The 27,463-nt window shown below is 40.2% G+C and overlaps 2 protein-coding genes across 6 annotated transcripts in view; one reads left to right on the plus strand and one right to left on the minus strand.

Moving 5' to 3' along the window:
• Positions 1 to 1,154: 1,154 nt before the first annotated feature.
• birc7 (baculoviral IAP repeat containing 7) lies at positions 1,155 to 8,450 on the plus strand. 4 transcript variants are annotated; one of them, XM_061735952.1, is made up of 7 exons: positions 1,155 to 1,837; positions 2,388 to 2,487; positions 2,854 to 2,935; positions 3,066 to 3,111; positions 5,248 to 5,460; positions 6,816 to 6,884; positions 7,026 to 8,450. In XM_061735952.1, exons 1-7 carry the CDS (start codon positions 1,345 to 1,347, stop codon positions 7,223 to 7,225), a joined length of 1,203 nt encoding a protein of 400 aa, XP_061591936.1. In that variant the 5' UTR covers positions 1,155 to 1,344; the 3' UTR covers positions 7,226 to 8,450. The 4 variants fall into 4 exon arrangements, with proteins under 4 accessions (XP_061591936.1, XP_061591938.1, XP_061591937.1 ...); XM_061735954.1 differs by having other exon boundaries at positions 1,163 to 1,837; positions 5,251 to 5,460; XM_061735953.1 differs by having other exon boundaries at positions 1,170 to 1,837; positions 6,819 to 6,884.
• nkain4 (sodium/potassium transporting ATPase interacting 4) overlaps positions 7,587 to 27,463 on the minus strand; it is a 60,648-nt gene continuing 40,771 nt past the window's right edge. Inside the window, exons 5-7 of one of the 2 annotated variants that reach the window (XM_061735958.1) lie at positions 20,639 to 20,699; positions 11,289 to 11,373; positions 7,797 to 9,349 (exon numbers count right to left, since the gene is read on the minus strand). In XM_061735958.1, coding sequence (XP_061591942.1) covers positions 9,340 to 9,349; positions 11,289 to 11,373; positions 20,639 to 20,699 — 156 coding nt within the window. In that variant the 3' untranslated portion in view covers positions 7,797 to 9,339. Of the gene's footprint in view, positions 9,350 to 11,288; positions 11,374 to 20,638; positions 20,700 to 27,463 lie in introns of both variants that reach the window. The other variant, XM_061735957.1, reaches the window with a different exon arrangement.

A 27,463-nucleotide genomic window follows, 5' to 3' on the forward strand; every position in this document is an offset into this window, starting at 1 on the left:
GAGAATGTGGGCCTCCCCTGACTTGCTAGATTAATTTGTTAGTCATCTTTAATTCTTAGGTGCATATATGATCATTATTTTTCTGTTGAAGCTTTTAAATATTGAATGATTGAGATAAGCTGGCACATTTTTCTGTCTTATGTAAATTTTGATAAAAGTAAATTATTAGAAATCAATTAATTTCTGAATGTGGGAAATTACGAAAGCATTTAAAATTTCAAACATGACTACGTAACTAATGCAATTTCTCTACCTTTACATTTTTTTATCAAACTGCTTTCATTCATCTCCCTGCAGAGGCCTGCCTCCCAGAACTAGACCTGTATTACAACTGTTATTACGCATCTTTACCACCAGGGGGTAGCAAAGATAAAAAATCTTATAAACTCAGCCAAAAGTCAAATCTCTGATTTACTGTCCACAGCATATATACAAATGGGGGAATAAATAGACATATATCTATATACAGCCTCTATTTTGACAGGTGCATGTTTTATTTGAGTTACTATAGCAGAGATACTAGTAAAACAGATTCTTGTTTTATCAGTTCAGTTTTCAGCATACACTTTTGCTTTTAATGACTTCAAAGTGCTAAACTTGGTCAATAGGACGTGTAAGAATATTATAGTCACTACATGAAAGAAAAGTTGTAGTTTGACATGTAAACATATTCTAAACACATGAAATGGTTGTAATTTCCTATTGTATAACTCTAGATTACCCAGCTCATTATTTCAGATGTATGAATGGTTTGAACAAGCGATTTCCTCAAACTCAAGTGTGCCATCTGTTGGACAAACAGGTAAAAACCTGGAGATTGATGTGATTTCTTTCGCATTCTCTCTCTCGCTCTCTCTCTCTCTCTCTCTCTCTCTCTCTCTCTCTCTCTCTCTCTCTCTCTCTCTCTCTCTCTCTCTCCCTCTCTCTCGGTCTCTTTCTCTCTTTGTTTTTCAAACATTGAAAAATAACGGTGCCTGGATTCTCATGAGGTATGTTTTTCTGCTATGCCACAATAATGTTTAGAATTTCTTCACTTGCCTTTCGAATAATTCTGTGTGTAGTTTTAAAAGCCGGCTTCTGAAGTGATTTGCTTTCTTTTCCTAAGAGGTAGAGCAAAATAACATGCGTAGGCTCTCATTCATTCAAGGATCAATAACATTCATTCTGGTAGTTGGGGGACTTTCTGGAAAACAGTGTCCAGTAGGTTACTGTGCAGGCCCCCACACCTGATCATATTAGTTCAGCTGTTGTTCTGATTCCACTTCAGTGTGAGCTCCACTATGGAGCCCAAAAGGCATACCAGGCACAGGACAAAAACGGAGAGGAAAGCAGATTTTTTCCAGAATGATGAACGACTGGAGAACTATGCAGTGCATCCTTGAGGAGCCTCAGATGCGGACAGAAGGAGAGAGGCTACTAACTTTTCTGAACTGGCCAACAGATGCACCTGTCACATCTAGAGATCTGGCCAGGGCAGGCTTTTTCTTTCTTGGCCCGGGGGACAAAGTTCAGTGTTTCTGCTGTGGAGGGATTTTAAGATGTTGGATAAACGGGGACAGCCCAGCTGGTGAGCACAAGCGGCATTTCCCCAATTGCAAGTTCATACTGGGCCGAGCTGTGGGCAATATTCCACTCCAAGTGGGCTCCTCGGATTCTGTGGATGGCCAGCTATTGAGTCAGCTCCAGAGAATGACTATGGATGAACAAGGAACAGCTGGACAACCAGTGTACCCAGAAATGGAGGCTGAGGATTCCCGTCTCACCACTTTCCACAACTGGCCGACTGAGGCTTCAATCCAGCCGGATGTCCTTGCCAGAGCAGGATTTTTCTACACAGGTACTTAATGCTTTACTATAAAGACTTAACACATTTACTAACTAAAGAGCTTATTCCTTTTACATTGTTTTGGTTGCATATATAAATGTCTATTTGTATGTTTTTGTGAAATATTCATCCCAGACCTAGTCATTACTAGAGTGACCTGCTCTTTGTGAGAGAGTTCATGCTACAATTGTCCTGCTGAGTCATGATGTTGTGGACAGAACAACCTGGACAAAGCTGGGGCTGCTAAAGAAGTCCAGCTTCAGGCAATGCACAGCAGGATGTAAAATGACAAAATATCAAGGAAACTAATTCAAAATTCAAATTTAAGTACCTTAATAGTATTTTTTTGCTGCAATGTTGGTAGCATTGAGACAGTTTCATATTAAAGTTAGTTCATTTTTATTGTAGCTGCCGCTCAAGGTTTACTTCTTGTACAATTATACCCATATCTGATTAATAGTCCACAATAAGAGCGATTTTTCGTTTTTTTCCAGCTGTGAACATTCACCAGTTCTCTGTCGTTACAGAATTTTCACAGTGATCTTTTATGTTCTTATCCCAGGCCACGGTGATAATGTCAAATGCTTCTACTGTGATGGAGGACTGAGGAACTGGGAGCCTGGCGACGACCCCTGGCAGGAACATGCCAAATGGTTTCCACGGTAACAACAGACATAAAGATATAACCTAAATTATTAGAAAACTAAAATACCATATTAAAGGTTTAGGAAAAATGTCCTAGTTGTTATAAAATCATTGAGTCACTTTGGGATTTTAAGCAGATGCCTTCCTGTTAGATATTGTGAAAAAAAACTGCAGACAGGTTTAGCTAAAACAGCTTATCTTAAAAGTAATCATCAGCTTTAACCAATATACATTTTGATTTGTTTTTCTGTTTGTACTACGTTATCTTAAACTACACTTTCATTGTTTTGGCAGTATGCTGTCATGACTTTAAAACGCTGGCATTGTGCAACTTTTGCATATGCAATAGCATAGCTATAAAGTTTCATCCTTGTCTTTCTCAGATGTGAGTTTTTAATACAGTCAAGAGGACAGGAGTACATCACCAACATACAAGATGTTCATTTCCATCTGGGAGATACTGTGGTAAGATATTATTGTTTATTTTGAATAAAATCTATTTGCAATATTGGACGCATTATAATCACACATGTTAATTTAAAGTTGCATTTAAATTAACAACGATCTATGTTGGATTTGAAAATGACTCTTCTAGGGAGGATCCCAGACTTCCACTGGCAGAGACATCGGCTCCAGAAACGGTAAGTCATAAATAATTGAAAAATGTCAGGAAAAAGGATAATTATAGACCAACTGCGTCTGCGATGTTTTTATTGTTGTGTAAAAAAAATAATAAAGTAAGCCTACCTTTAACTCTAACATTGTAAGTAACAAGGAAGTCATCTGATCCTAAGTAGGTCTTAAGACAGATAAATAGCCTACAACCTGTTGAAGAAATAAAACTTACAGTTGTTGTGTGGTGTCGTAATTAACTTAACTAATTAACTAACAAAATATGAATGTAAATGTAAAGAATTTGGTTTGTAGGAATTATCTATGCACAGCTCTATCAAGGTCCCGTCACAGCAAATGAACTGGGTTGAGGTCTGGACTCTGATTGCGCTATTGCAATACCTTAAATAATTTCTTTATTCACATATTCTGTTATACATTTGCCAATCAAGATCGTTATTATGTTGCATGACCCAATTTCAGCCAGGGTTTAGCTGTCGGACAGATGGCTCTACATTTAATCGGAGAATACTTCTGTATAAAAAGGGTTAAAAGTTGACTTAATGGCTGCAAGATCCTCAAAGCCTGCGGTTACAAACCAAGGTTCTACCGTCACACCACCACCTCACACCTGCCGTGGTCTGGCAGCAATCATCTCTATTTATTCTTTCTTTATGAGCATTCTACCATCTTTCGCTCACATGAACTGGATTTAGTGTTTTTCACTTCTGAATAATCTTTATCACCATTCAATTATGGATTCCAAATGTTTTGGAAATGGGCCTATTAACCCTTTCTTTGGTTGATTGGCAGGAACCCTTTCTTCGTTCACATTTTCTTTTGTCACGTTTTCCCACCTCAGTGTTCCTGACCAGTACACTAAAAATGTTTGCCTTCATAGAGGGATTTACACCAGCTTTTTAATTAATCAATTAATCAATTAATCGATATGAGTAGCAGGACCTGGATGCTTATCCTTTTGATTACACCGCATGCAGTTGTTGCTCATCTGAGGTTGCATTCCCCTAATTCTAAGACCTGAAACAATCCAAAAAATATGTTTTTTTTTTAATGAATCAATGCCCTCATATGTCAAACTTAAGAATGAAAAGAGTTAGTTTCAACTTTCCTTCTTTTGTAGCTTGTTTGCACCAGGACAGTGTTCGGCAGCAAACAGCAAGCATCACAACACGTTGACTTGAAGGATTATATCGCATTTCAGTGGACACATAGAAAAGGTCTGGGGTTTGAAAGTCATTGAAATGCACATGTAGGTGTAGTAGAAAGGTTAACAGTTTTATATAATCATTTTTGTTGAATACTATTAAAACGTAGGAAGTCAAAAGTCTTAAGATACTGAAAGCTTTGTTGACCGTAAAAAAATCTCTGCAACTCTGCTCAACCCAAAGGAATGCTGTAAAGCCTGTTTTGGGCCCAAATTGGAAGAAAGCACACGAGGCCTCTCTCCTTTGTGAGCGGATTGCTCCTCTCCCTGTGTGCAAATCCCCCCCCCCTTTTTGTGTACACCAAATTCTGAGAAAAAGGTGTCCTCCGAGGCTCCTCTCTTTGGGTACAGATTGCCCCTTTTTTGAGCAGATTACACTGAAATTCGTAGAAACAGGTGTCCCTTCGGGGGCTCTCCCCCTGTTTGCACAGATTTCACAAAATTCTGAGAAAAGATGTGGGTGAGGGTGTTTAAAGTTTAAAAAAATTAAAGGTTGTTTCTCTTTCCTCCGATAAAATATAAGTGTGAGAACTAACGGAGGAAAATTAGTTGTAACCATGATAATAAATAAAAGCTGGGGGGTGTGGCCCCCAGGCCCTTTGAGAATATATAAGGAGAGAGACCCGATGAAAGATTTAAGATTTGTCTATTCGAATGGTTAACTCTCCTGTGGTTGGTACTAATTGTATTCATACAATAAAAACCTTCGCAGTATTGAACGGAACACCAGACGATCTGACTATTCGCATTTTTCTTCAGTCCAATTAGAAAAGTTTATATACTTATAGAAACTTAGTTCATGTAGGGGGACCAGAATTATCCACTACATAGGCCTATGTGTTTAATGCTTTTTTTCAATTTAGTTTTAACATTTGCAACGCAGCTCTTTGGACAAGACTGCTCTTCAGGTCTTTCTCACTTCTCCATTCCTCCTATCAAGCAGCTATGGTGGGAGGTCTGGGAACTTCATCGGCCATGCTTTCTCCTGTGGTGCAAACTGTGGTCCAGATGGGCTTTGAGGCCAGCCTGGTGGAGAGTCTAGTCCAGACCAAATTCCTCCTGACAGGCCAGCACTACACATCCGTGTCTGACCTGGTGACTGATGTACTGCAGACAGAGGAGGCGGACAGACAGAGGGGGGCAAACAGCAGAGGTAACGGTTTGGGATATTTGTGCTGTACGTGGCTAATTCCACTTTCTTCTTAAATTTACTTCTACCCACTAGAGTTAAGAGTCAAACTAATAATCTCTTCATACATGTATTTAAAAATACTTGTTTTTTTTCTATTACTATTTACATGTGGTTTTCTCTTCTCAAATTTAAAACAGTGGTTTCCAACTTTTTTATCTCAGGAGCTGTTACAAAAAGGGTGCGATCATGCATGTACTTGTTTTTAAGTAAACCGTTTCATAGATTGATGAACATAAATAGTTGTTTTAGGCCCACAGACATAATAATATCCAATATTTTGCAAAAAGAAATCAAGGTTTTGTTTGTTTTAACTATGCTAAATCCCTTGATTGGAAACTACTGGGTACGCCTTGGTAAACCCTTTTCAAACTGTCTTTTACAGAGAAAAGTCACACTAGAGGCAGATAACTGATCTCTCTTTTCCTGCTCTACCTGGCCGGCCTTCAGCAGGAGGGTCCCCCCTTATGAGCCACGTCTTGCTCAAGGTTTTCTCCTACTAGGGGAGTGCCATTGTTTTTGTAATAATTGCTCGGGGGTCATGTTCTGAGGCTCTGGAAAGCACCTAGAGACAATATATAGATAAAACTGAATTGAACTGAATTGAAAAGGACAGTTATCACAAGCACAACTCAGAATCCTCTAAGAGACACAAACTAAAGGTTCTGTCATGGGTTTCACAGCCCCACGACCTAAATGTTATTGTAAGCCCTCATAAAATGCAAAGAAAAAAGAAGTGCACTCAAGACAGCCCAAAAGACTGAAGAGCAACGACTGACTGACTCATAGCTATGATAGGAGTCATTAAATACTGAGCGTGCCAAGTTTCCAAACATGACTACTTTTCCCTTTTACTGAAAATGTTCAACTTAAATGGATGGAAATTAAGACATCTTAAATTGTATATGTCTTGAAAAACAGCTCCTCTTGCAGTTTCCTATACAAAGATAAAGATTATGGCCATGGGCAGCTCTATGGTTACACATAAATACATTTATGGTTAATGTTACACATTAATAAGCACAGGGTTTGACATAAATAGACATAAATACACCGTTATAAACCCCACACTGCATAGTAAACTTTTACTGAATCACATATTATTTTACTTTTGTTATTTGGACATTCATACAAATGTGTATGTTACATATTTCTTATGAGGCTGGGCTGCAACATGCATGCATGCATGCATGCATGCATGCAAGCTATTTTCTGTTAAAAAAGACAATATCGTTGCCACAGTGACTTATTAACTCATGTGTCTGTTTTGAAGTTTAATGTCTCAATTCATGTGTCTGACACTATTCGTCTGTGTGAAGTAGAGCCAGAGATGAGACAGGACTCCAGTGCAGGAAATGTGAGGAGACAGACACCAATCCGGGAGAAAGGTCTGTGTACTTGTAAATGTTTTCATATGGACTGGCAAAGTGAATCGTGAAGTCATTGTTCTACACTGCAGTGAGCAGGACTTCAGTCACAGCACTTGGTTTGAACACATACATGTTTGTGTTTTTTGCTTTCTATAACAGTAAAAGATCCCAGTCCAGAGGAGCTGCTGAGGCAGCTGCAGGAAGAGAGGACCTGTAAAGTATGCATGGACAAGTTGGTGTCCATTGTCTTCATCCCCTGTGGTCACCTGGTGGTTTGTGGTGACTGTGCTGCCAGTCTGCGTCACTGCCCCATCTGCAGAGCTGTCATCAGAGGCAGCGTTCGTGCTTTTATGTCTTAAGGTTGTAGTGAAAAGCCATTCATATTCAGGTGATGCACGAACACCCCTTCAGTTTCCCCCGAATTGATGAAAATAAAGAGTGCAGATTGCTTCTGTCACACCTTCAAAATCACTTTCTTTATGATTTTATAATCATCTAACATTTTCTCATTTTTCCACTTGTGCATTTTCATCATCGTGTTCCTCATTATATGAAACATAGATGTGAAATGACACACAATCATAACAAGGCACGTTCTTTTATTAACAAATGCCTATTTACATGAACACAAAGCATAGTTTGGGATAAATATAAAAATACAATCAGGTTACATGTGGTTGGCACAACAGAAAAGGACAACAATTATGTTATCCCCTCCAAAAAAAAGGTGAACTTGCACATTAACATTCATAACAAGTTTTAACTAAAAGGAGTCATCGGGAGTTTGCAAAAAATGCTTTATTGCACAGTAAGGAAGACTAGTTTTAACATATTTATAGCATTTTATTACGAATACTGACTATGCTCAGACATTGATGTCATAGAAATGTCACCAACAAAAACCAAACAGTTTAACTTAGCCACTGTGAACTTGGAAATCAGTAGTGACTTTTTTTCCAGGCCTCTCCTGCAGTATTTCTTTTTAAAAACCTAAGAAAAATAGAACTTTATTTTCAGACTGTGACGATTCTGTGGGAGGAATCATTTAGCCGCGTTTGGCATTTAGTGCATTCTCATTTTGAACACTAGAGGGCAGAAAGACAACAGAGGATCTGACAGTATCTGAGTCAGTCATTACATAGGAGGTACTGTATGATCCGTGTGTCACTTTTGCTCAGAAGTTGTTGTGACGCTGATCAGAAGAAAAGACAGAAAAGAGTGACATAAATGAGCAGAATGTTTCACCTAAAGTATCACTAGATCTTGAGCAGTCAGTCAAAGACACAGGTTTTGTTATTTTGTTCTTTTTATTATTTAATGCTATACACATAATTACAATACAAACTTTATTTAAAACATGCTACAATCATCACAGCTGAGGATATCACACTTCAAAGAAAGATGATTAAAAATGTAGACCTGTGAGGCGACAAACCTGTTATCTATACAGGTACAGGTGTGCTACTTCTACACTTATTTCCATACCCAAACTGCTGGAAAATGTTTGCACCTTTCATATTGCGTGGAGTGCAATATGAAAGAAACCACCAACCCTGACTCCCAAATTAAAAATATGCTGTGTAACCTTTGTTTGAATGTGTGTAAATGACCGCCCTTGCTGGATCTGTCAGCTGTTAGAGGATAACGCTTGAAGTGCAAGCAAAGCTCGATTTCATCTGCTAAAACAAACACTTGACACTTCAGAATGACTGACTTTGCTGTTGGTGAAAACAGTCACAATAACAGGACTACAGAAATAAAAGCAGCACTCGCATGCCGCTGCTCTTGTCTGAGCAGCTCTTGCAGGCTTAACACTTTTGCATTCTTGATCATTCACGTTTCACTATTTACATTTTCCTATTTTTGGCAGATTCCCCTGTAGGTTTGGTGCTTTTTTTGTTCCCTCCCCACCCTGTATGTCTCCACTCCCCTGCCTCTTCCTGCTTTGTTTCTGTATTTTTGCACACACACACACACACACTAAAGTAAACAGGCAGCACACAATAGCTCTTTCCACAGACTCCACTGTAATAACGCCCTATGGCCAAGATCTCAGCCAAACCAACAAAAATATGCCAAATCTGAGTCCTCTAAGACAAGAGAGGGCTGGGCACTCCATCATTACATACACACTGTATTCATTAGCTGTACATGTTCTACACAGTTGGGGAGTATTAGTCGGTGGTAAAAACTCAAGGGAGAAATTAATGGTACTTCAAAACAAAAACAAATACCTCCAAATACACTCTTTGTTATACTATAATTCCTCCAAATCCCTCCACAATGGCCTCTTACTGAGAAACATCAGCTTTTCTGGTAAGAACACCAGTAAATGACATGTTTAAAGTACTAGAATAATGATGGGGAGGAAGATCCGTTATTCTAAAGTGTACTGAGATGTTTGTGTGAAAATAGAAATTTTTGCCTCCGTGGGACTTCACGGCATCCCCTCCCTCGCTGGCTGTTTTCCTATTTACGTAGACCTGGAGAAGACAAAAAGATGGAAAGAGGCAGAAGAGGGTTAGCAATTCTCGGGCAAGTCATACACACATACACATACACACGCGCCCGCACGCATGCACGCGCGCACGCACACGCACACGCACACTACACACTACACACTACACACACACACACACACACACACACACACACACACACACACACACACGCACACACACACACACACACTCTCTCTCACTTACACACCCCGTGGATGAATTTATTCAGGATATAACTCCCTCTAGGTTGAGGTCATGAAAACCTCCTCCCTCCAATTAGAGACAGAGCTGATTAAACTGTCAAGATGCTACTAAAATATTCATTTCATGTTGGATGAGAATTATTACATGACTTCCCGGGCTCTTTTTTATTAACTTTGCATCACAACTTAATTGATTAATCCAATTTTAGACATAATTTTACATGTTTTTATTAATGGTATCCAGAGAGAAAGAACATTAAACAACACATACACACTGCAGGGCTACAGCAGTGCAATGGAAGATCATCATATTCCTCAAAGCAAGGGGATGCAGCATGTTTCAAGCTATTTATTCCAGATATTCAAGCTCTAGAATCCAAGCTAGCAACCTCTTGTTCCACCTATATGATTCAATTCTGTGTTATAATTTCCAGGAAAACACTGAAAAAACATTGGGATGAACATGAAAGTGAGCAATGATTTATATATATATATATATATATATATATATACAATGTATACAGTATACACATTCAACGGCCACTTAATTAGGCACACCTTGCTAGTACCAGGTTGTGCCCCCTTTTCCATCAGAACTGCCTTAATCATTCGTTGAGTCTATTCGCTCAGATTCAACCAGGTACTGGAAACATTCCTCAGAGAGTTTGGTCAAAATTGGCATGATGCATCACGTAGTTGCTGCAGATTTGTCGGCTGCACATCCATGATGCAAATCTCCCGTTCCACCACATCCCAAATGTGCTCTATTGGACTGACATCTGGTGACTGTGGAGGCCGTTTGAGTAGTGAACTCATTGTCATGTTCAAGAAACCAGTCTGAGATGATTCGTGCTTTATGACATGGCGCGTTATCCTGCTGGAAGTAACAATCAGAAGATACTCAGGTAGGCTGTGGTGTGACACGATGCTCAATTGGCACTAATGGGCCCAAAGTGTGCCAGGAAAATATCCCCCACACCATTACACCACCACCATCCTGAACTGTTGATACGAGGCAGGATGGATCCATGTTTTCATGTTGTTGACGCATATTCTGACCCTTCCATCCGTGTCGCAGCAGAAATCGAGACTCATCAGACCAGGCAACATTTATCCAATCTTCTGTTGTTCAGTTTTGGTGACTGTGAATTGTGGCCTCAGTTTCCTGCTCTTAGCTGACAAGAGTGTTACCCGGTGTGATTTTCTGCTGCTGTAGCCCATCCGCCTCAAGGTTCAAACTGTTGTGCGTTGAGATGCTCTTCTTCATACCTCAGTTGTAACGAGTGGTTATTTGAGTTACTGTTGCCTTTCTATCAGCTCCAACCTGTCTGGCCCTTCTCTTCTGATCTCTGGCATCAACAAGGCATTTGCACCCACAGAACTGCTGCTAACTGGATATTTTCTCTTCTTCGGACCGTTCTCTGTAAACCCTAGAGATGGTTGTGCGTGAAAATCCCAGTAGATCAGCAGTTTCTGAAATCCTCAGACCAGCCCGTCTGGCACCAACAACCATATTCAAAGTCACTAAAAATCACCTTTCTTCCCTATTCTGATGCTGGTCTGAACTGCAGCAGAACGAGCAGTTGGACCTAATAAAGTGGCCGGTGAGTGTATATTATGACGATTGTTTTAGGGAAATGTAAACATACATACTTGTTCTCAAACTCTCAGTTCAAATGCAGAAGGGACCAAAATGTGTAGACAGATGACATACTTACAGGCTCATGGGCTTTATGAGAAGATGAGATGGTTTCTCATTGACATGGTAGAGTGGGAATGGATCAAATCCACCAATAAAATCAACTGAAAACAAAAGATTAAACACATGATTTGTGGAGTAAATGAAAAAGTCATAAATGATATTAAAAAAAACTGAAACATAAAGACTCAACATGAATGAGAGGAAAAAAAGGAAACAAATGGGAGGGAACAGATGTAAAGCAGGAATTTTTAAAGGTGGACACGCGCAGGACAAAAAAAAAACAAAAACAAAAGAACCAGGCAAAAAAATCCCTGTTTAATAAACTAATTCTCATTTGTGCATCTGTCAGGAGCTACTGGGAAAGCTTGGGAATACAGGTGAAAGCTGTCAAAATAACCTATATTTTTGTCACTCTGGGACAGAGGACACAAATAAATAAATGTCCCGCACTTTAGGTTTATTTTCTCACACAAGAGTTCAGACTGTAGGAAAGGGGAAGATGAGCCCATGATTGTCAAAAAATGTGAAACAGAGGACATGGGGGTAGTGATGGTTTTGAGAGAGGTTGAAAAGCTTGCAGCTTGGAGGGGACACAATGGCAGAGTGGGAGGACAGTCGGGGGGGGTGGCGAGGTGTGTCACGCCTGTCGGACTGACTGACAGGAGCAAAGAAGATTAAGTTTAGGGAATGCATGTGAAAAAGGACAGATATCCACGATATGTGAGGCTGTTGTAAAAACCGTGAGGCGAGGAAAAGGAAAAGGAAAAGAAGAACTGAGTCTGACTCAGTGGAAAAAAGACACCAAACAAACAGGACTGTTGCTCTAGAGAAAAACAAAAAATGGGCAGATCCGATACTTTCTGGGAACCAGAAGCTGCGGGGAGGTCAGACAAGCTGCCCATGGAAACCAAAGCAAATCAGCTCCATCCTGATAACGGGAGGCAGGGGAGGTCTGCCAAATAATGATAGGTGTGCAGGATGAGTGCATGGAGCCAGGAGGGGCCGTGCTGCGCTGCCCTTTTCCTGTTTTCCTTCTCTCCTGGGAATCACCATGTCATCTAAACACCAGGAACACATCTGCATGCTGCCCAAACACACATAACGACCTCTCCCATGATGTTCCTGTACAGATAATCTTCTCAATATAAGCTGGCGAGGATCCATAACCTACCGCGATAAACGACGCTAAGGAATGCACTAAATGATAATGATGGTTTCCATTTTTAGACTCAAATCTCGGGACACATCAACGTCAGACTCATTCTTCTATCCGTCTGCCAATGTAAGATCAGTGACAACTACTGGTTACAGAAATTCTACAGAGGGGAATCTACAGGAATCTACGGGCATACAGAGGATTTGGAAAGTCTACACACCCTCATGAAATTGCAGGCTTTTAAAATGTGAAGACATACATAGCAACAACATAAACGCCAGACTTTTTACATCTTTAATGCAGTACTGTATTCCAACCAACAAAAACCCCGGGGGGAATAAACAAATGTTTAATTATTGGTAATAATTAGGGGTGTAACTATACACTAATCTCACAATACGGTACGATACACGATATTGAGGTCACGATAACGATACGATACGATATTATAGCAGTATTTTTTTAACAACCTTGAATGAGGAACATATGACTGGAAAAAATTGTCTTTTATTTGAAAGACACAAAATACAAAACAATGCTGTGCATTTGCCCTATTGTTACAGTTTGTAACAATAACTGTTATAACTGTTTAAGTTTTAAAGAGAAAGCCAGGCCAACCATTTTCCACAAACTGAACTAAAAGTAAATGTCAGGTTTGCATTATGCATCTTCAGTATAAATATTTTGCCACAAACTGAATAGTTTCTCTCATGTATGATTTCATTTTTTTCTTTCTAATTTAACAACTAAAATTAAATAAATAAATAAAAGTAAATAAATACATACAATTTTACATCATAAAAAAGATTGATTCATGCTCAGCTTATAAGTGTAAGAGGAGATTTATTTTTGTTAAGAAGTTTATTTTGGTAATTCAGGGTTCATTATTTTATAAATATATTCTTTATATTCTGATGTAAATCAGGGACTATAATTACACTAGTCAGTTTATCTGTAGTGATTAGTCTGTTTTGGATTGGGCGGAGTGATACAGCACTAGGTGTTGTGTTGATGCTCTAAAATCCTACGCTGTTGAGCGGACATTAAAGTACACTGGAGCTCAGCAGAAGTTGCCTGCGTGTTTATCCTACTCACCACCCGAAAAAGGTTTAATTTAATAAGGTAAGGCTTAACTCTACACCAGCCTTACATAAGTAAAAGTTCAGAGCTCAAAACGGGACCACAAAACGGGACTAGTTTCTTCTGAGCGGAGTAAGATTTCTGTCCGCGGGTCGAGGTGCGGTCGCGGCCGCGGTGGGATGCGCGTTTCTAGTCAACACAATAGATTAATATTAATAACCCAATATCGCGATACACTTTGTCACCTCCACGACACGTATTGTGACGTTTTTGTATCGCGAAATTTCGTGGCACGATATATTGTTACACCCCTAGTAATAATAAAAAAAAAACAATGAGCCTTTATTAACCTCAAACATCCAGGCTTTGGAGGTTTATCCCAATCTACTATGCAAAAAAGTTCCTTCAGATAGCTAGGGAATCTTCTGTGCACAGCTCTTTAGATCATTCCACAGGTGTTTGATTGGACTGAGGTCTGAGCTCAGACTGCACTCCAACTACTTTGATTTCTCTTTGCTGAAGCCATGTCTTGGTTCATTTTGATGTGTGTTTTGGGTTATTCTGGTTTTGAAATTCCATCTTGCCACCCACCCCGCAGCCACAGACTTATGCAGAACACAGGAGATGGTAGTCACGTGAGAGATACCGGTACCCACAAGACATTCATGCGGTTCCTTCAGTGTTGCTGGAGGTCTCTTGGCTAACAGCAACACTGCAGAAGTGAAACCCAGAGCTGAACTGCATCGGTTTATACTCTGGCCATGTGTGTCTGGTTTGTGTGCAAAGGCTTGGTGAGCTGATGCCAAAATGAAACGCAAACAAGATAAGGAGAAAAAGAGCAGAAGAGTAAAAGAGAGCCGGTGAGAAAAGAGCGCAGTCTAGGGGAGATCAAGACACAAAAAAAGAAAAAAAACAGTTGACGTCGAGAGACAATGACTGCAAGCGAGATAAAGAGCAGACAGATAGTTCAGGACTTCAGAGCCCGTCTGTAATGGTGGCTCTGCAAGTCTGCATCTCTGTCCTCACATTTTCACACCATTACACAGTCATCATTGCTAGTTGGACTACTCATTTACTTTAAAGACCACTTTAGCTGATTTATACTTTGTTATTTTGCATGAGAACTTAGGGTGTGTTTGATCGAGAGTGTATTTAAAGTTAATTATCCATCCAAGCGAGCGAGAGCAAGAGAGAGGCTCCAGGCAGAGACGGATTAAATGGCTCTCTTGAAACTTTTTTGATAATGATGATGATGATGTCAGTCTTCTATTTGTCACAAGCTGCACCTGCTTTCAGTCATTAGTGTATGATCTGTATTTCAAAGTGAGAAAAAATCTCTCCATGCACGTTTCCGCTTATGACACAGCATTGTACAAAACCTTTGTGAAGAGGAGGGCGCTCTCAAAAACAATGGCATTGAGCTGCTCGGTGGTGCAGTGGGTTAAGCAAGCGGCTCATATACTGAGGCTACAGTCCTCCTGCAGCGGTTGCAGGTTTGAATCCCGGCCTGCACACCTTTGCTGCATGTCATCCCCATTCTCTCTCTCTTTACCCCCTTCCTGTCTGTATACTTTGAATAAAAGGCCACTAGAGCCCAAAAAAAACAATGGCGTAGAATTGTTTCTGTTATGGTTGTTCTATTGCCACCAGTTCTTGAGGACATGAAGACGTTTGGTGTAAATCTGCTGAATGAAACTGTTAAATATGCTCCTTTACTAGTCTGTGGGAGATAAGACGGTACTTCACAGTATTTCAGAGACTGCTGAATCTAACAACATGTCCACTTCAGTTTATGGACATGCACCAACAAACCTGAGAGGAATGTCTACTGCGCTAAGGTGGTTCCTTCAGAAATATACTCTTGTAGCATTTCCATCTCTTCAGCATTCAAAGAGCCCTCTGTTTGAGCAAAATGTTTCAAATCAGTCCAGACCACCCGCTCCCATGTGTTATTTGCCTGAATTGCTTCACCAGTTTCTTGGTCCAACACCAATGTGTCTTTGTGCTTCCGTTAAGAGCTTGGAATACGCATCTGGAAACACCTACAATGGGCAGTGTACATTTTCTGACCTGGCCAGTGTACAATGGTCAGGTTTCATCTCAGTTCTCTCCTCATATTTGGCACGGCATGGACTGTTTGACCGAAGCAGTTATATCCTCTATGGCGGCGTTTTCTGCTTCCAGCATCCAACATCTGTTTTTTTACTGTTAGCAAAACAAAACGATAAAGCCGGACAAGGCTTTACAACAGATTGTATATTGTGGCTGTAGAAGTTTTACACACAAAGTTGAAAAGTTTATATGGGTGCATGTTGAAATGGTTTTTAAATGAAACTGTATGGAGCCAAATCAAGGCCAAAAGTTTTGCTAATTTGAAAATAAAATTTGAACCTGAAAATTCTTTTTTACAGTTTCAATTTTATTTTTTTCAGTATCAGATCTTTTTTTCAGTTTCAAATTTTTTTGTTTCAGTTTCAAATCTTTTTTTTTTCAGTTTCACGTCTTTTTTTTTCAGTTTCACATCTTTTTTTTTCAGTTTCAAATTTTTTTTTCAGGTTCAGACTTTTGGCCCCGATCTGGCGTGGGGGGCGTGGCATCAACTGAGAGGGGCGTGGCATCATGAGTGACAGCAGAACAGAGAAGGCGGGGGACGTTACTCAGTCATGTTGCCTTCAGGAAACGTAGGTTGCAGAAGTTATCAGTAGAATAGAGTATAGAATAGAAGAATAGAAGAGTTTGATTCAACACTGTATATACACCATATTCATGTGATTGGCAGTGGAAAAAAAACATTTGAAACTGAAAAAAAAAGAAGTGAAACTGAAAAAAAAGATGTGAAACTAAAAAAAAAAGATGTGAAACTGAAAAAAAAAAAGATTTGAAACTGAAAAAAAGATTTGAAACTGAAAAAAAGATTTGAAACTGAAATAAAAAGATTTGAAACTGAAAAAAAGATCTGATACTGAAAAAAATAAAATTGAAACTGTAAAAAAGAATTTTCAGGTTCAAATTTTATTTTCAAATTAGCAAAACTTTTGGCCTTGATTTGGCTCCATAAAACTGCACTATTGGTGATATACTTTTAATCCCATTATACTGTTTAGATGGCAACGCATCCATCCATCCATCCATCCATCCATCCATCCATCCATCCATCCATCCATCCATCCATCCATCCATCCAGTTGCTTTGTCTGCTAGAGGATTTTCACCAGTTGTGACTCAGCGCGGAGGGTGGCGGTGTAATTAGCAGACAAACTAAAGTGAGCTTATCCCTGTGCTAGGCGGCTAACTCCATGACCTACTTTGAAAAGAGGATTTTCCCCACCATTCACTCTGCCGGTGTGTCTGCTCCCTGCTGATAACTGTATAACAAATTCATACAACGCAAACACACATACAAACAGGGACACTCAAACAGCCAGTCAGTCACATTCAGCTTAACCAACACAGCATGGACGACACATGTATGTATGAGTGTGAGTACACCGACTCATGAGCTCACTAAGTTGACAGGAAAAAGAAAAAAGAAAGAGATAATTGCAATAAAAAAGTTCATGTTAAGACACACGCACACGCGCACACGCACACGCACACACACACACACACACACACACACACACACACACACACACACACACACACACACACACACACACACACACACACACACACACACACACACACACAGTATCTGTATTACAGCCTGAAAGCCTTGTCAGACTGATGGTATATGATGCTTGTTATTCTTCCCATTGTGTCTTCTTGGCTTCTTGCAAGTGTGAGTAAATGTGTGTGTGTGTGTGTGTGTGTGTGTGTGTGTGTGTGTGTGTGTGTGTGTGTGTGTGTGTACACGCATGCAAGCTACTCCGTTATTCTTTACACAAGCCTGAGCACTCAAATCTAATTCGGTCTTCTCCCCGGAGAGTGGCATCGTGCGCAGCGTGAGAAGAATTCCTGTTTTATTTCCTTATTCATGAAAAGCTCATCTTGTCTTATGCTGTTTTTTCCTCTATAGTGCCTCATCTCCTTTTTCTCATCTGGATCCTGTGATAAACACCTCCCTCTGCTCCCCTCATGCACTCCTCCTCCCATCCATCCCTCTCTCTTTCCTACCTTTCTTTCCCTCCTTAGGATTCTTTTCACCTTTCTTCTCTTACTGAGGTGTAATCAGCTGTGGAGGTTATTGACCAGCAAGGTATTTAATGAGGCTGATAAAATGAGTGACCAGAGACCTCTAACTTTTTACAGGCACACCCCATTAAACCTCAGAAGCCAGAGATATAAAACAGACAAAAAGAGGAGATTTCTTAAACACACCAGAATTGGATTTTGATGTAGCTACGCCATCTAACTGTGAAGAAATGTGGAAGTGAGCAGGAGCGACCGGCAGAACAGAATAAAGAAGAGTACAGTGTGTGTAGAGATGCTGAGGTACCCAGGGAGCTCAGCACGAGGATTTGGTGTAATGTACAGGTGAAGCAAGAGGAGAAAATCCGAGCAGAAATGTGTTTCAGTTGGTGTGTATGTGAATACATTTGTGCCTGCACACCTGTGTCTGCCTGGATAAATGTGTCCATGGGCATGTGTGTGCACAAGCAGGCAAAGGGCTGATTACAATAACAAAGAGCTGGCACTGAGAAGCAATTTCGTAGCTTTAATTCACGCCTGGCCTGGATCAGAGAAAAACTATGGGGTAATTAAAACAAATACAAATCACACCATGTTCTCTTTTCACACCAACCCTTAGTTGTTGCCCACTTGTTATTATTTTCGTGCTTGTTTTTTTTGTTTTTGTGGGTGTGTCTGTGAATAACATATTATGGACAGATGAAATCCAATGGTTCTTACAGAAAATGCCCGGCACTGAGCACCCACAAAGAAAGACAAGAAAATATGAACAAAGATTGTTAAGGGGAAGGTCTTTTTTTTCTAGTTTTCTGAAATAGAGTTTCCTTCCAAGGATTACTTATAGCCCACTGGTGGGGGGGCGGGCCGCTTGGTGGTGATGCTAACCACTCCAAGCCGCTGAGTCTCTGGTATGTGACCACCTAAGAACTGCTTGAACCTCTGTAATGCTGGTCTGCAGAACACACACATGAACCACATCCCATTTCCCCCCAAATTAGAAGAATATGCTGCTTAAAATACAATTAGTCCATGTAATGTATTGTTTATTGCTTTGTTTCCAAGTCAAGTTAGAGCTCAGCTCTCACATGAAAACCACCAGGCTCCTGATACTTCATAACTCGTGCACCACATGTGTACTGCCACACTGGGTAAATGCATATACGACTACGTGTTTCACCTTTATTCAATTACCTTACACCCAGATCTGCATCTCCATGCCCACATCTTATATGCTCCAAAAGGCAGATTCTCAACCTTCAAAGTCACTGCAGAACTAATCAGATATTTATGACTACCACTGACCCCCAAGATCAAACATTTCCCGACTTTCTGATTGGTTAACCTCCAGCAGGACCCCTGGCCTGGTGTCTCTTGAGGTCACAGCAGCTCGGTCATTTATCACAAATGTGTGTCTCTGGTTTCTCCATCTTCTCACATGACTCATTTTGCGGTCCCCGCTGCTGTATTTTCCCACACCCTGCCCTCGCTCTTTGCTGGCTATAATGCACGACAAGGCAAGGAAGAGATTGCGGTCTTGCCTCCCTGATTTGACTACATACTCAAGGACAAGTGGAAGAAATAATGCAGCATGTCAAAAACAACTGTTTAACAGGCGGTACTTCACAGGGAGGATCTTCATGTTTGTGAAGCTCTGAAAGAAATGTGGACTTGCTCATGGACCAGACAGAGGTAGAGGTGCAGTCCTGGAGTATGAAAACACAGGGGCATCAATTGGGTATGGCAAGGTATGGCAGCCGCCACACCTTTGCTTCAAGGGTTAAATGTAAATGTTTGTTTTTTTAAATACATTTATGGAATAACTACAAATGCAAATAAGAACAACATGATCGATTTCACTAGTTATTATACACTGCAAAAATTCAAAATCTTAACAAGAATATTTGTCTTATTTCTAGTTAAAATGTCTAATTTTTAGTCTCTTTTTTAAAAATCTCATTACATTTAAGACAAGACTCAAAAACAACCATTTTCACCTGTTTCAAGTAGATTTTCACTTAAAATAAGTAGAAAAATCTGCCAACGGAACAAGATTTTTTTTGCTTGTAATGAGAAGATAAATCTACTTATTTCAAGTGAAAATTTACTTGAAACAGGTGAAAATGGTCAAATAACAAGTTATTTTTCTGGTAATGACTCTTGTTTTAAGTGTAATGAGATTTTTTGACTAAAAATGAGACATTTTACTAGAAATAAGACAAATATTCCTGGTAAGATTTTGAGTTTTTGCAGTGAGCGAGACTGCATTTGAAAAAGTTCAAATTTTCTTGACCACATAAGCTACATAGCAGACTTCTGTGATGAGTATTTGCTGGATGTGCTGATTGATACTCTAGTTAAGTTCTGTGACTCGTAACCTTGCCATACCTTAGCTTCGACTGAATTGACACCACTGTGAAAACACCAGACATCCAACCTATAGTCAAGTAACAGACGACTGGAGCAACAAAGCAGGGGAGCACGTGGAGAAGATCATTGAGAAAAGCAAAGGCCAGAGTACCTTAAGAGAGGCAAATATCTGGTTTACAACAGTAACGATCACACAGAAGGCGAGGAGCAAACACAAGGCAATGAAAGCCCGTGTGAAAGAGAAAGTAGAGAATGAGCTGAAGGAGGTGTTGAGAAGAAAAACGTGGACCCTTTGGGAGTGAAGAGAAAAGAAGTGAAAGGGCTCAGCTGGTGTGGAGGAGGAAAGACGACGGAAACATGGGAGTGAGAGTGTGTGAGGTGATAAAAAGGGGAGATGAAGAAAGATGAAGCTCTATTCTTCTCAACTTGTTTTTTTTTCCCATTTCTGTGCACAGACCAGGGTGTGGGATTCATTCTTTGATGAAAGGGTCCTTTTCAAGAATCCGTTTGTGCCTGTGTGTGTGTGTGTGTGTGTGTGTGTGTGTGTGTGTGTGTGTGTGTGTGTGTGTGTGTGTGTGTGTGTGTGTGTGTGTGTGTGTGTGTGTGTGTGTGTGTGTGTGTTAAGTCACTCACAGCTGTCCTCCTCCTCAGTGATAGCGCTCACAACGTAGCAGGCGTAGACGAAGCCCAGGAGCTGTAAACACAAAACCCAGCGAGAGACATCAGACTCCACAGAGCTGGCCCACTCGCAGCTGTGAGCGTTCTCCCATGGACAGAGAGACAATACAGAATGAAAATCTGTTTGCTCTTGTGATTCATTTATTCATTGATTTAAAAGTTCAACAGACCAACAATTGAAAGACATTATTGATTTACTTCCACTTCCTCTTTTCTTACATGCTGCTGTTTGTAAAAGAAAAGTTGACTCATTTAATGCTCTTTCCATAAGTTGGTCAATCACCTAAAAAAAAAACTCAACAGATCGAATATGTTTATTGTGATGTGCAGTTCACATAAAATGATCTTAAAGATTTTCATATATCTTGGAGGAAAATATTCTGGCACTTGAAAGAAAGAAAAAAAACAATAACAAGCAATTCTGGTGGATGCAGACTTTTGAAGCAACCAAACTCAAAAGATGTGAAGATAAAATCTAACTTTCTGTTTAGAGCAGCCAATAGGTTACACAATAACCATGAAAACAAAGATTAATATTCAATGTAAAATGACTTCTATAAACTATAACTGTTCTCCAGTGTTCCCATATTCCCGAGCTACAATAAAACTGAGCTGGTGTGTTCAGATTTACAACGTGTAAAGCTGCACTGGTCAAGGAGAAGAAAGACTGAAAGACAACCGCTGCTGAATACCATTAACAAATTGATGCATGCAAGTGGGCTATGAGACCTGTATCCTGGACACATTTATTTTGTAAAGATATTTGGTGGTTGAACTTCCGACCTCTGATAAATACATATGAATCCCACTTAAAGAGCAGCACCAGCAGGGAGGAGGAAGGGTCGAGGTAGGGGCTGCTAATATTCAGGATAAAGTTCTCGTACCTTCTCCGGTGGGAGAGTGAAAATAAGAAAACAAACTATACCTGCTTCCAGTGTCTAGGTAAAGATGCAATCTAATCTTTCTGCAGGACAATTCTGCAATCAAGTCTTTCTCTGCTTAGCAACCCAGCAATGTCCTGAAAGATAACAGGAATTTCCCCATTGCTGTACATCTTATCTTATCTTAAGGTGAAATATTGACCCGTTTCTGTTCCGCAACTGTGTAAAATATCATGAACTTGTAGCTCCTACTCAGAGCTGCAGTGTCTGCTGTCTTTGGAGAGCAGTGGTCCCTCAAGACATCGAACAATTTGATGGATCGTTATATGGGTGCATGTTGAAATGGTTATTAAAATGGTTCTCCTTTTCTTGGGAGAAAAACATAATTACAAGTCATTGTTACTTTGAGTTTTCCCTTTTATTCAAATTACAAAATTGAGACCAAAAAGAGTAACACAAAAAGTTTCCTGATCATTTTGCCAAACATCATTTGAAGTTAAATAATATCCTGGATTAAAAAGAAGAAAAACACTGTATTTGATCAAGATTACAATGAATTGGAAGGAACAAGCTGTAACTAATAGCAGAATATGCTGATGCACGAATACAGCGCCATTAAGTATAATTTGTAAGAGCTCAGTGTTAACGCCGGTAAGACATTAGCTGAGAGGTTTAGGGCTTTTAGCAGTACCATTTAAGATCTTCTTTGAAAAAACAAAAAACAAGAAAAAAACACACAGAAATGAGCTAGAAGTAAACTCTGTTCTGTTCAGCTCTCAGTGTTGTGTTCAACAGTTTTGTGTGCTTCAGTGTATTAAAAAGCTTGGGATCTGGAGTGTACATACAGTCGTTTGAACGTCTGCGCAGACACACCACAAAGTGGCCGCGCAAGCGCACGTGAGGGCAAACACCTAGCACAGAAAATACCCCGTGGCACTGGCAGATGGCCGTCATCGATTCAGAAACAGACGCGGTGAGTCTCTCTTCGCCCAGACATCCATCCCTCATTTGGACCTCCGCCACAGCAATTAAAAACAGACTTGGGCAGGCTGCCCTCCTCACACGCTGGGTTCACAAACACAGAACCCAAGGGTGTAATGAATGCGTGTGATGATGGCTATTCATTCAACTGAAAATCTAACTTGATGCATGTATTCACCCAATAAACTGAACATGAAACGGGTTTGTATCCATCAATCTAAGCTTTATTCAATTATTCTTGAGCTCTATAAATGTACTGAAGTTCTTGTGAGTATTAAATTGTGTGTATTCATTAAAAAAACAGGTGTGATGCCTAATAAAATGCAAAACGGGCCTTCATGTGCGGGCCTGATAAGATATATTCTGCTTCTAATGCTGGATTCTACCTCTCCACAATCTAACTGCTAGTGTCACCCCATCCATTAGACTGGCGGTGAAATGGAGGTGAATTAGCATATGTATACAGCTAGTGTCACACACAAGATGGTGTTAACAGCAGGGGCACACCCTGTTTTGCAACCACATTGTGTCTGCATGTGTGGGTGTGTCCGTGTGTGTGCTTGGATGTGTTAATATTCATGCATGAGCACACTTTTGTTTAGTTTTTGAACAAAAGTACATTTTTGTTTGAGCAAAGTGTTGTGTAGCATAGAAAGACTGATAAGTCACTATTAACTGTTAAAGGGGAATTGTTGGGCATCTCAGAGCTGCTGAGAAATGCATTGTGTTGTTTCATTGCTTTTATACGTGAAGGAGGAGAAAACTGGAGAAGGTCATGTTCAGATTAACAGCTGCACAACCTGCACGGAGGCAACAAAGATTAACATGGCTGAGAATCTGCAGGAAACGCAGCTGGGAATCAAAATGCTTTGGCTTATTCAAAAACATGAAAGAACAGTTTACTGGTTGATTATATTGCAATTTGTATGACCGGTTTTACTCTTTATTCAGTGTGGTTACATGCACATCTAAATTAGCTATTGGCAACAATCTAACTAAGGATTAAACTGGAGTTTCAGAGAAATCCAAGTATACATGCGCAAGAAGACTATCGACTCCACGACGCTAGGTGGCGCCACACGCACTTTTGCGTTGGCGTTCTTCGGGGTTCCTTCTTTGTCGTTTGTCTTCTTCTTCTCCTACTCTGTCCATATTCTGGCTTTTGCGGTGTCGTCACTTCCAGAAGGGGGAGTCCCAGGGCAGTCAGTAAGAGTCACTAAGCGTGGGTTGCGTATACATGCTGGAATAATTCAAATTAGGACGCATTATCTGGCACCAATAGCTCGACCTCAAGAGCTTCAGTTTAGTTCGACTACAGCCCGGCTAAGATGTATACCTGGCTTTTAAAAATTTGATATCGGTCAGATTAAAGCAACAATTAGACTTTCTGTTAGTGCATGTAAATGTACTGACAGACTTGTATTCTGAATGCAAGCCAAGAAAACTCAACAAATGCAAAGCAAAGCAAATTAAGAGGGCATCATCATAAGTTCAACATCACCTGTCCTACAAATGGAAGCAACAAATAGAAACAGACCACAACACAGCAAAAATAGCGTATTTTGAGTGACATCAATGGCTATATTTTGTGAGAGGCGATGTTATTAAAGTTGTCTTGTCAATGATGTGATAAAATGAGCCCAAAACAACAATTATTTGGTTAACTTTAACATATGTACTTAAAGAATTAGAAGCATTAATTTCCAGAGATTATTAAAAACCGTCATGCTAAAACAAGGAAATGACTTATAAGGTTAACATATATTTGCAGTAATTTTGAAAACCTGTGCTCAAAATACTAAAAAAAAGTAGTTTGCAAGTAGCTACTGACAGGCAGGAAAAGCTGAAAACATGACATTTGAAGAGGACGCAAAACTCAGAGTGTATGAGTTGTAGTTTTAAGAACAGTTTTATTGCCTCTAAATGAAAACTCTGTCAAAGTTCTGCTGCAGGAAATGACCTTCATCTCTCATTTGTCTGTTCATAGCTGCTGGCCGCGACAAAGTTAGTCGCATGTTCACAGAGCTAATAAGATCAAAGAAATGTGCACTTGGTGGCATTTTCCTGGAGGGGCCAGAAAATGTAGGTCAATGTCCTCAATCGCAAGTGACAGTTCATCTGAAGTATGATTCCCTACTAGTATAAGTTAGATACTAAATGTTCTGAACTGAAGAAAAGGAAATACCCGCCTATTACCCTCTCCTACAGACAGACATGCACATATTCATTTCCCCAGGCAGTCTTGGCTGATGCCTCCTTGTCACTGCAGGAGTTCAAGCATCATTTTTTTCTTTTTAAATTAAAGTCACATTAACTAAGCTAATAAAGCTCCTGCATATCCTCAGTTTGTCTGCAAGGAAGAGCCACACTGCATCAAAATCACTTGTCTGCCAATCACTTGCTCTCAGTGACTCATTATGTTAGTTCATTGAGTTAATTCATTATGTTAGTTCAATTTATTAACACGTGTCTGTGTGTCTGTCTGCAATATGCAACTCTCCTCTGCTGCTTTCTCTCTATCTCTATTTTTTTGGCTTTCTCTCTTGAGCTGGATGAAGAGTGGACAATGAGACCACGTTTACACATAGCCGGGTATTTACAAAAACGGATATTTTCCCCTCTACGTTTTCAAAATATCCTCGTTTACACGAGCCGGCATGAAAACGCTGTTAAGGTGCTATGAGCAGCCAAACCTGCAGGGGGCAGTGTAACGAGAAGCGTAAAGTCATGCAAGCCAATCGGAATCCTGGAAAAAAACATCAACACATCAACACGTGTGGAGCCTGAATAATATGGTTCCGCGTTAAATCGACGGCGTAGCCTGCGTACGGTGCGCGTCGCCGCGTACCCTACGCCGTAGGCTCTGCGTTGGTGTAACGCAGGACCATAAATCAGCCTTGACTGCCAGTTACTTCCAAGACGGAACGAGAGTCTTTCGTTTGGAGTGACAGAGAAGTGGAGTTACTTTTAAGTGTGACTTTAGAATTTAAAACAGGTAAAATAAAAGAAAATATTGACGGTGGCCAAACAAATTGTAAACACAGGCCGCATAAATGATGCTGGTGACGTTTCTGTTGCATAATGTGACGTTCTGAGCCTAAATCTCCGTTTTCCACCGTTTTCCTCCGTTTTCCTCCGTTTTCCTCCGTTTACAAGAAAACGTGAAAACGGAGTTTTTGAAAATCTCCACTTTGGCCGGAGTTTTCAGAAATTATCGTTTTTGGGGGCTTTGAGCTCCGTTTTCGTGTAAACGAATGGCCAAAACGCATGAAAACGCCTCCGTTTTTGCTCCGTGTAAACAGGGCCTGAATCTGAACATAAAACCTTAAGGACAAGATGGGGGCAAAAGAAAGAAAAAAGTTAAAAAAAAAAAGAATTGACTGTGAGTGGAACTCCAGTTACAATTTATAATGCTACCTACAGCAGGTATTTCTTATGGTCCAGCTTCATATGTGTGTCTTCTCGCAAATAATGAGCCCCTAAACCCTTGGGCCTTGTGTGAGGGAGAGAGAGGAGGGCCAGCTGCTGAGCAAGAAAGAAGGGTTACGTGCATTTGCATAGGCTAATGAAGGTCAGGTTTACTCTTACGGTGCCATGCCCAAAAGACACACAGCCCACTTTGACAACACACATTAAGGCTACTTCTGTACTACTTGGATCGTATTTTGGTCCAAAATACCATATCAAAATCAAAGTCTGTGAGTTATCTTTTGGTGATGCTCAAGTGATATAAACTTAGTGAATCACGGAAGGGTACATATGATCCACTTTCACACTGAGATTAGCATACAGAAATGGACTGGAAATAGCCTCTTCAATTCCCCTCCACTCTCCAGCTGAGCATTCACGGGGATCCAATATTCCTTCCTCAGCATGTGCACTCACAAAGCACCATAGCCTTCCACCATCTGAAGATTTGCTGCTTTTTTGGATTAATTGTATTTTAACTTATAAAATGTGTGTTTGTATCTTTTGTAAGGTGACCTTGGGTGACCTGAAAATAATAAAATGAATTATTATTATTATTAAGATGGTGCCTTTCCTTTACTTCACAGTCACCAACACTAACGGATGTATTTGGGAGGCTTCAGCTGGGAGAGGCTCCTCCAGGTTGCTAAGCACAGCAACAGGGGTTTTTCCAGTAGCTAGTGCCCCAAGTCAAGTGACAACCAGCCTCTGCCTTTTCAACCACTGTGGTCAAACACTGTATTTTTTCCTCTGCGTCTTCAGTTTGCTCCTCAGTAGGGTAAACATTCTGAGAGTGTCATGCTGTACATCTGTGCAACGTTTGCTGCCATTCTCTTGTTACAGTTTTCCACAACGCCATTTCGCACAGCACTCATTTTCCCCCTATTACACCTCTGCTGTTACTTCTCAAGGTGAAACAGGGTGCAACATCCACGGACCACAATGCTGCATCGTTCCGCCTCCACATCCTTCACATGATGATGAGAATCCCTGCAGCTACATCAACTTTTCAAACGTATTCTTGTGTATCCAAACCAATACTAGAATAACAGCGTGGATTTGGTTTGATTGATTATCTTGTGTCCCCTTTCCCTCCATCACCAGCATGGCAGAAAATGCCCAGCATCGATTAGTTATTTAGTTATAAAAAAAGTTAATTACCGTCTCAATGTGCAAACACGTTTGTTTTAACACACACAGTTACGAATTTGGATCTTATAAATATTCAAATCACTTGCAAATATTGTATTTTAACTAAAACTGGCATATTTAAGATACTGTCAAAAGGCTTCATTATAAGCAGTTTTATTCTTATGTGCATGTTAATATTTAAGCATTTTGGAAATACTGTGTGCCTTCAGTTTAGTGGCCTCTACATAAGATCTGACTTATTGTAGAAACTCATTAACAAACTATTAATTGTGACTCGTTGGGTTTGAAGAAAAGTAGC

Source organism: Cololabis saira, chromosome 12, assembly GCF_033807715.1.
Source record: "Cololabis saira isolate AMF1-May2022 chromosome 12, fColSai1.1, whole genome shotgun sequence".
In the NCBI taxonomy this organism is placed as follows: domain Eukaryota; kingdom Metazoa; phylum Chordata; class Actinopteri; order Beloniformes; family Belonidae; genus Cololabis; species Cololabis saira.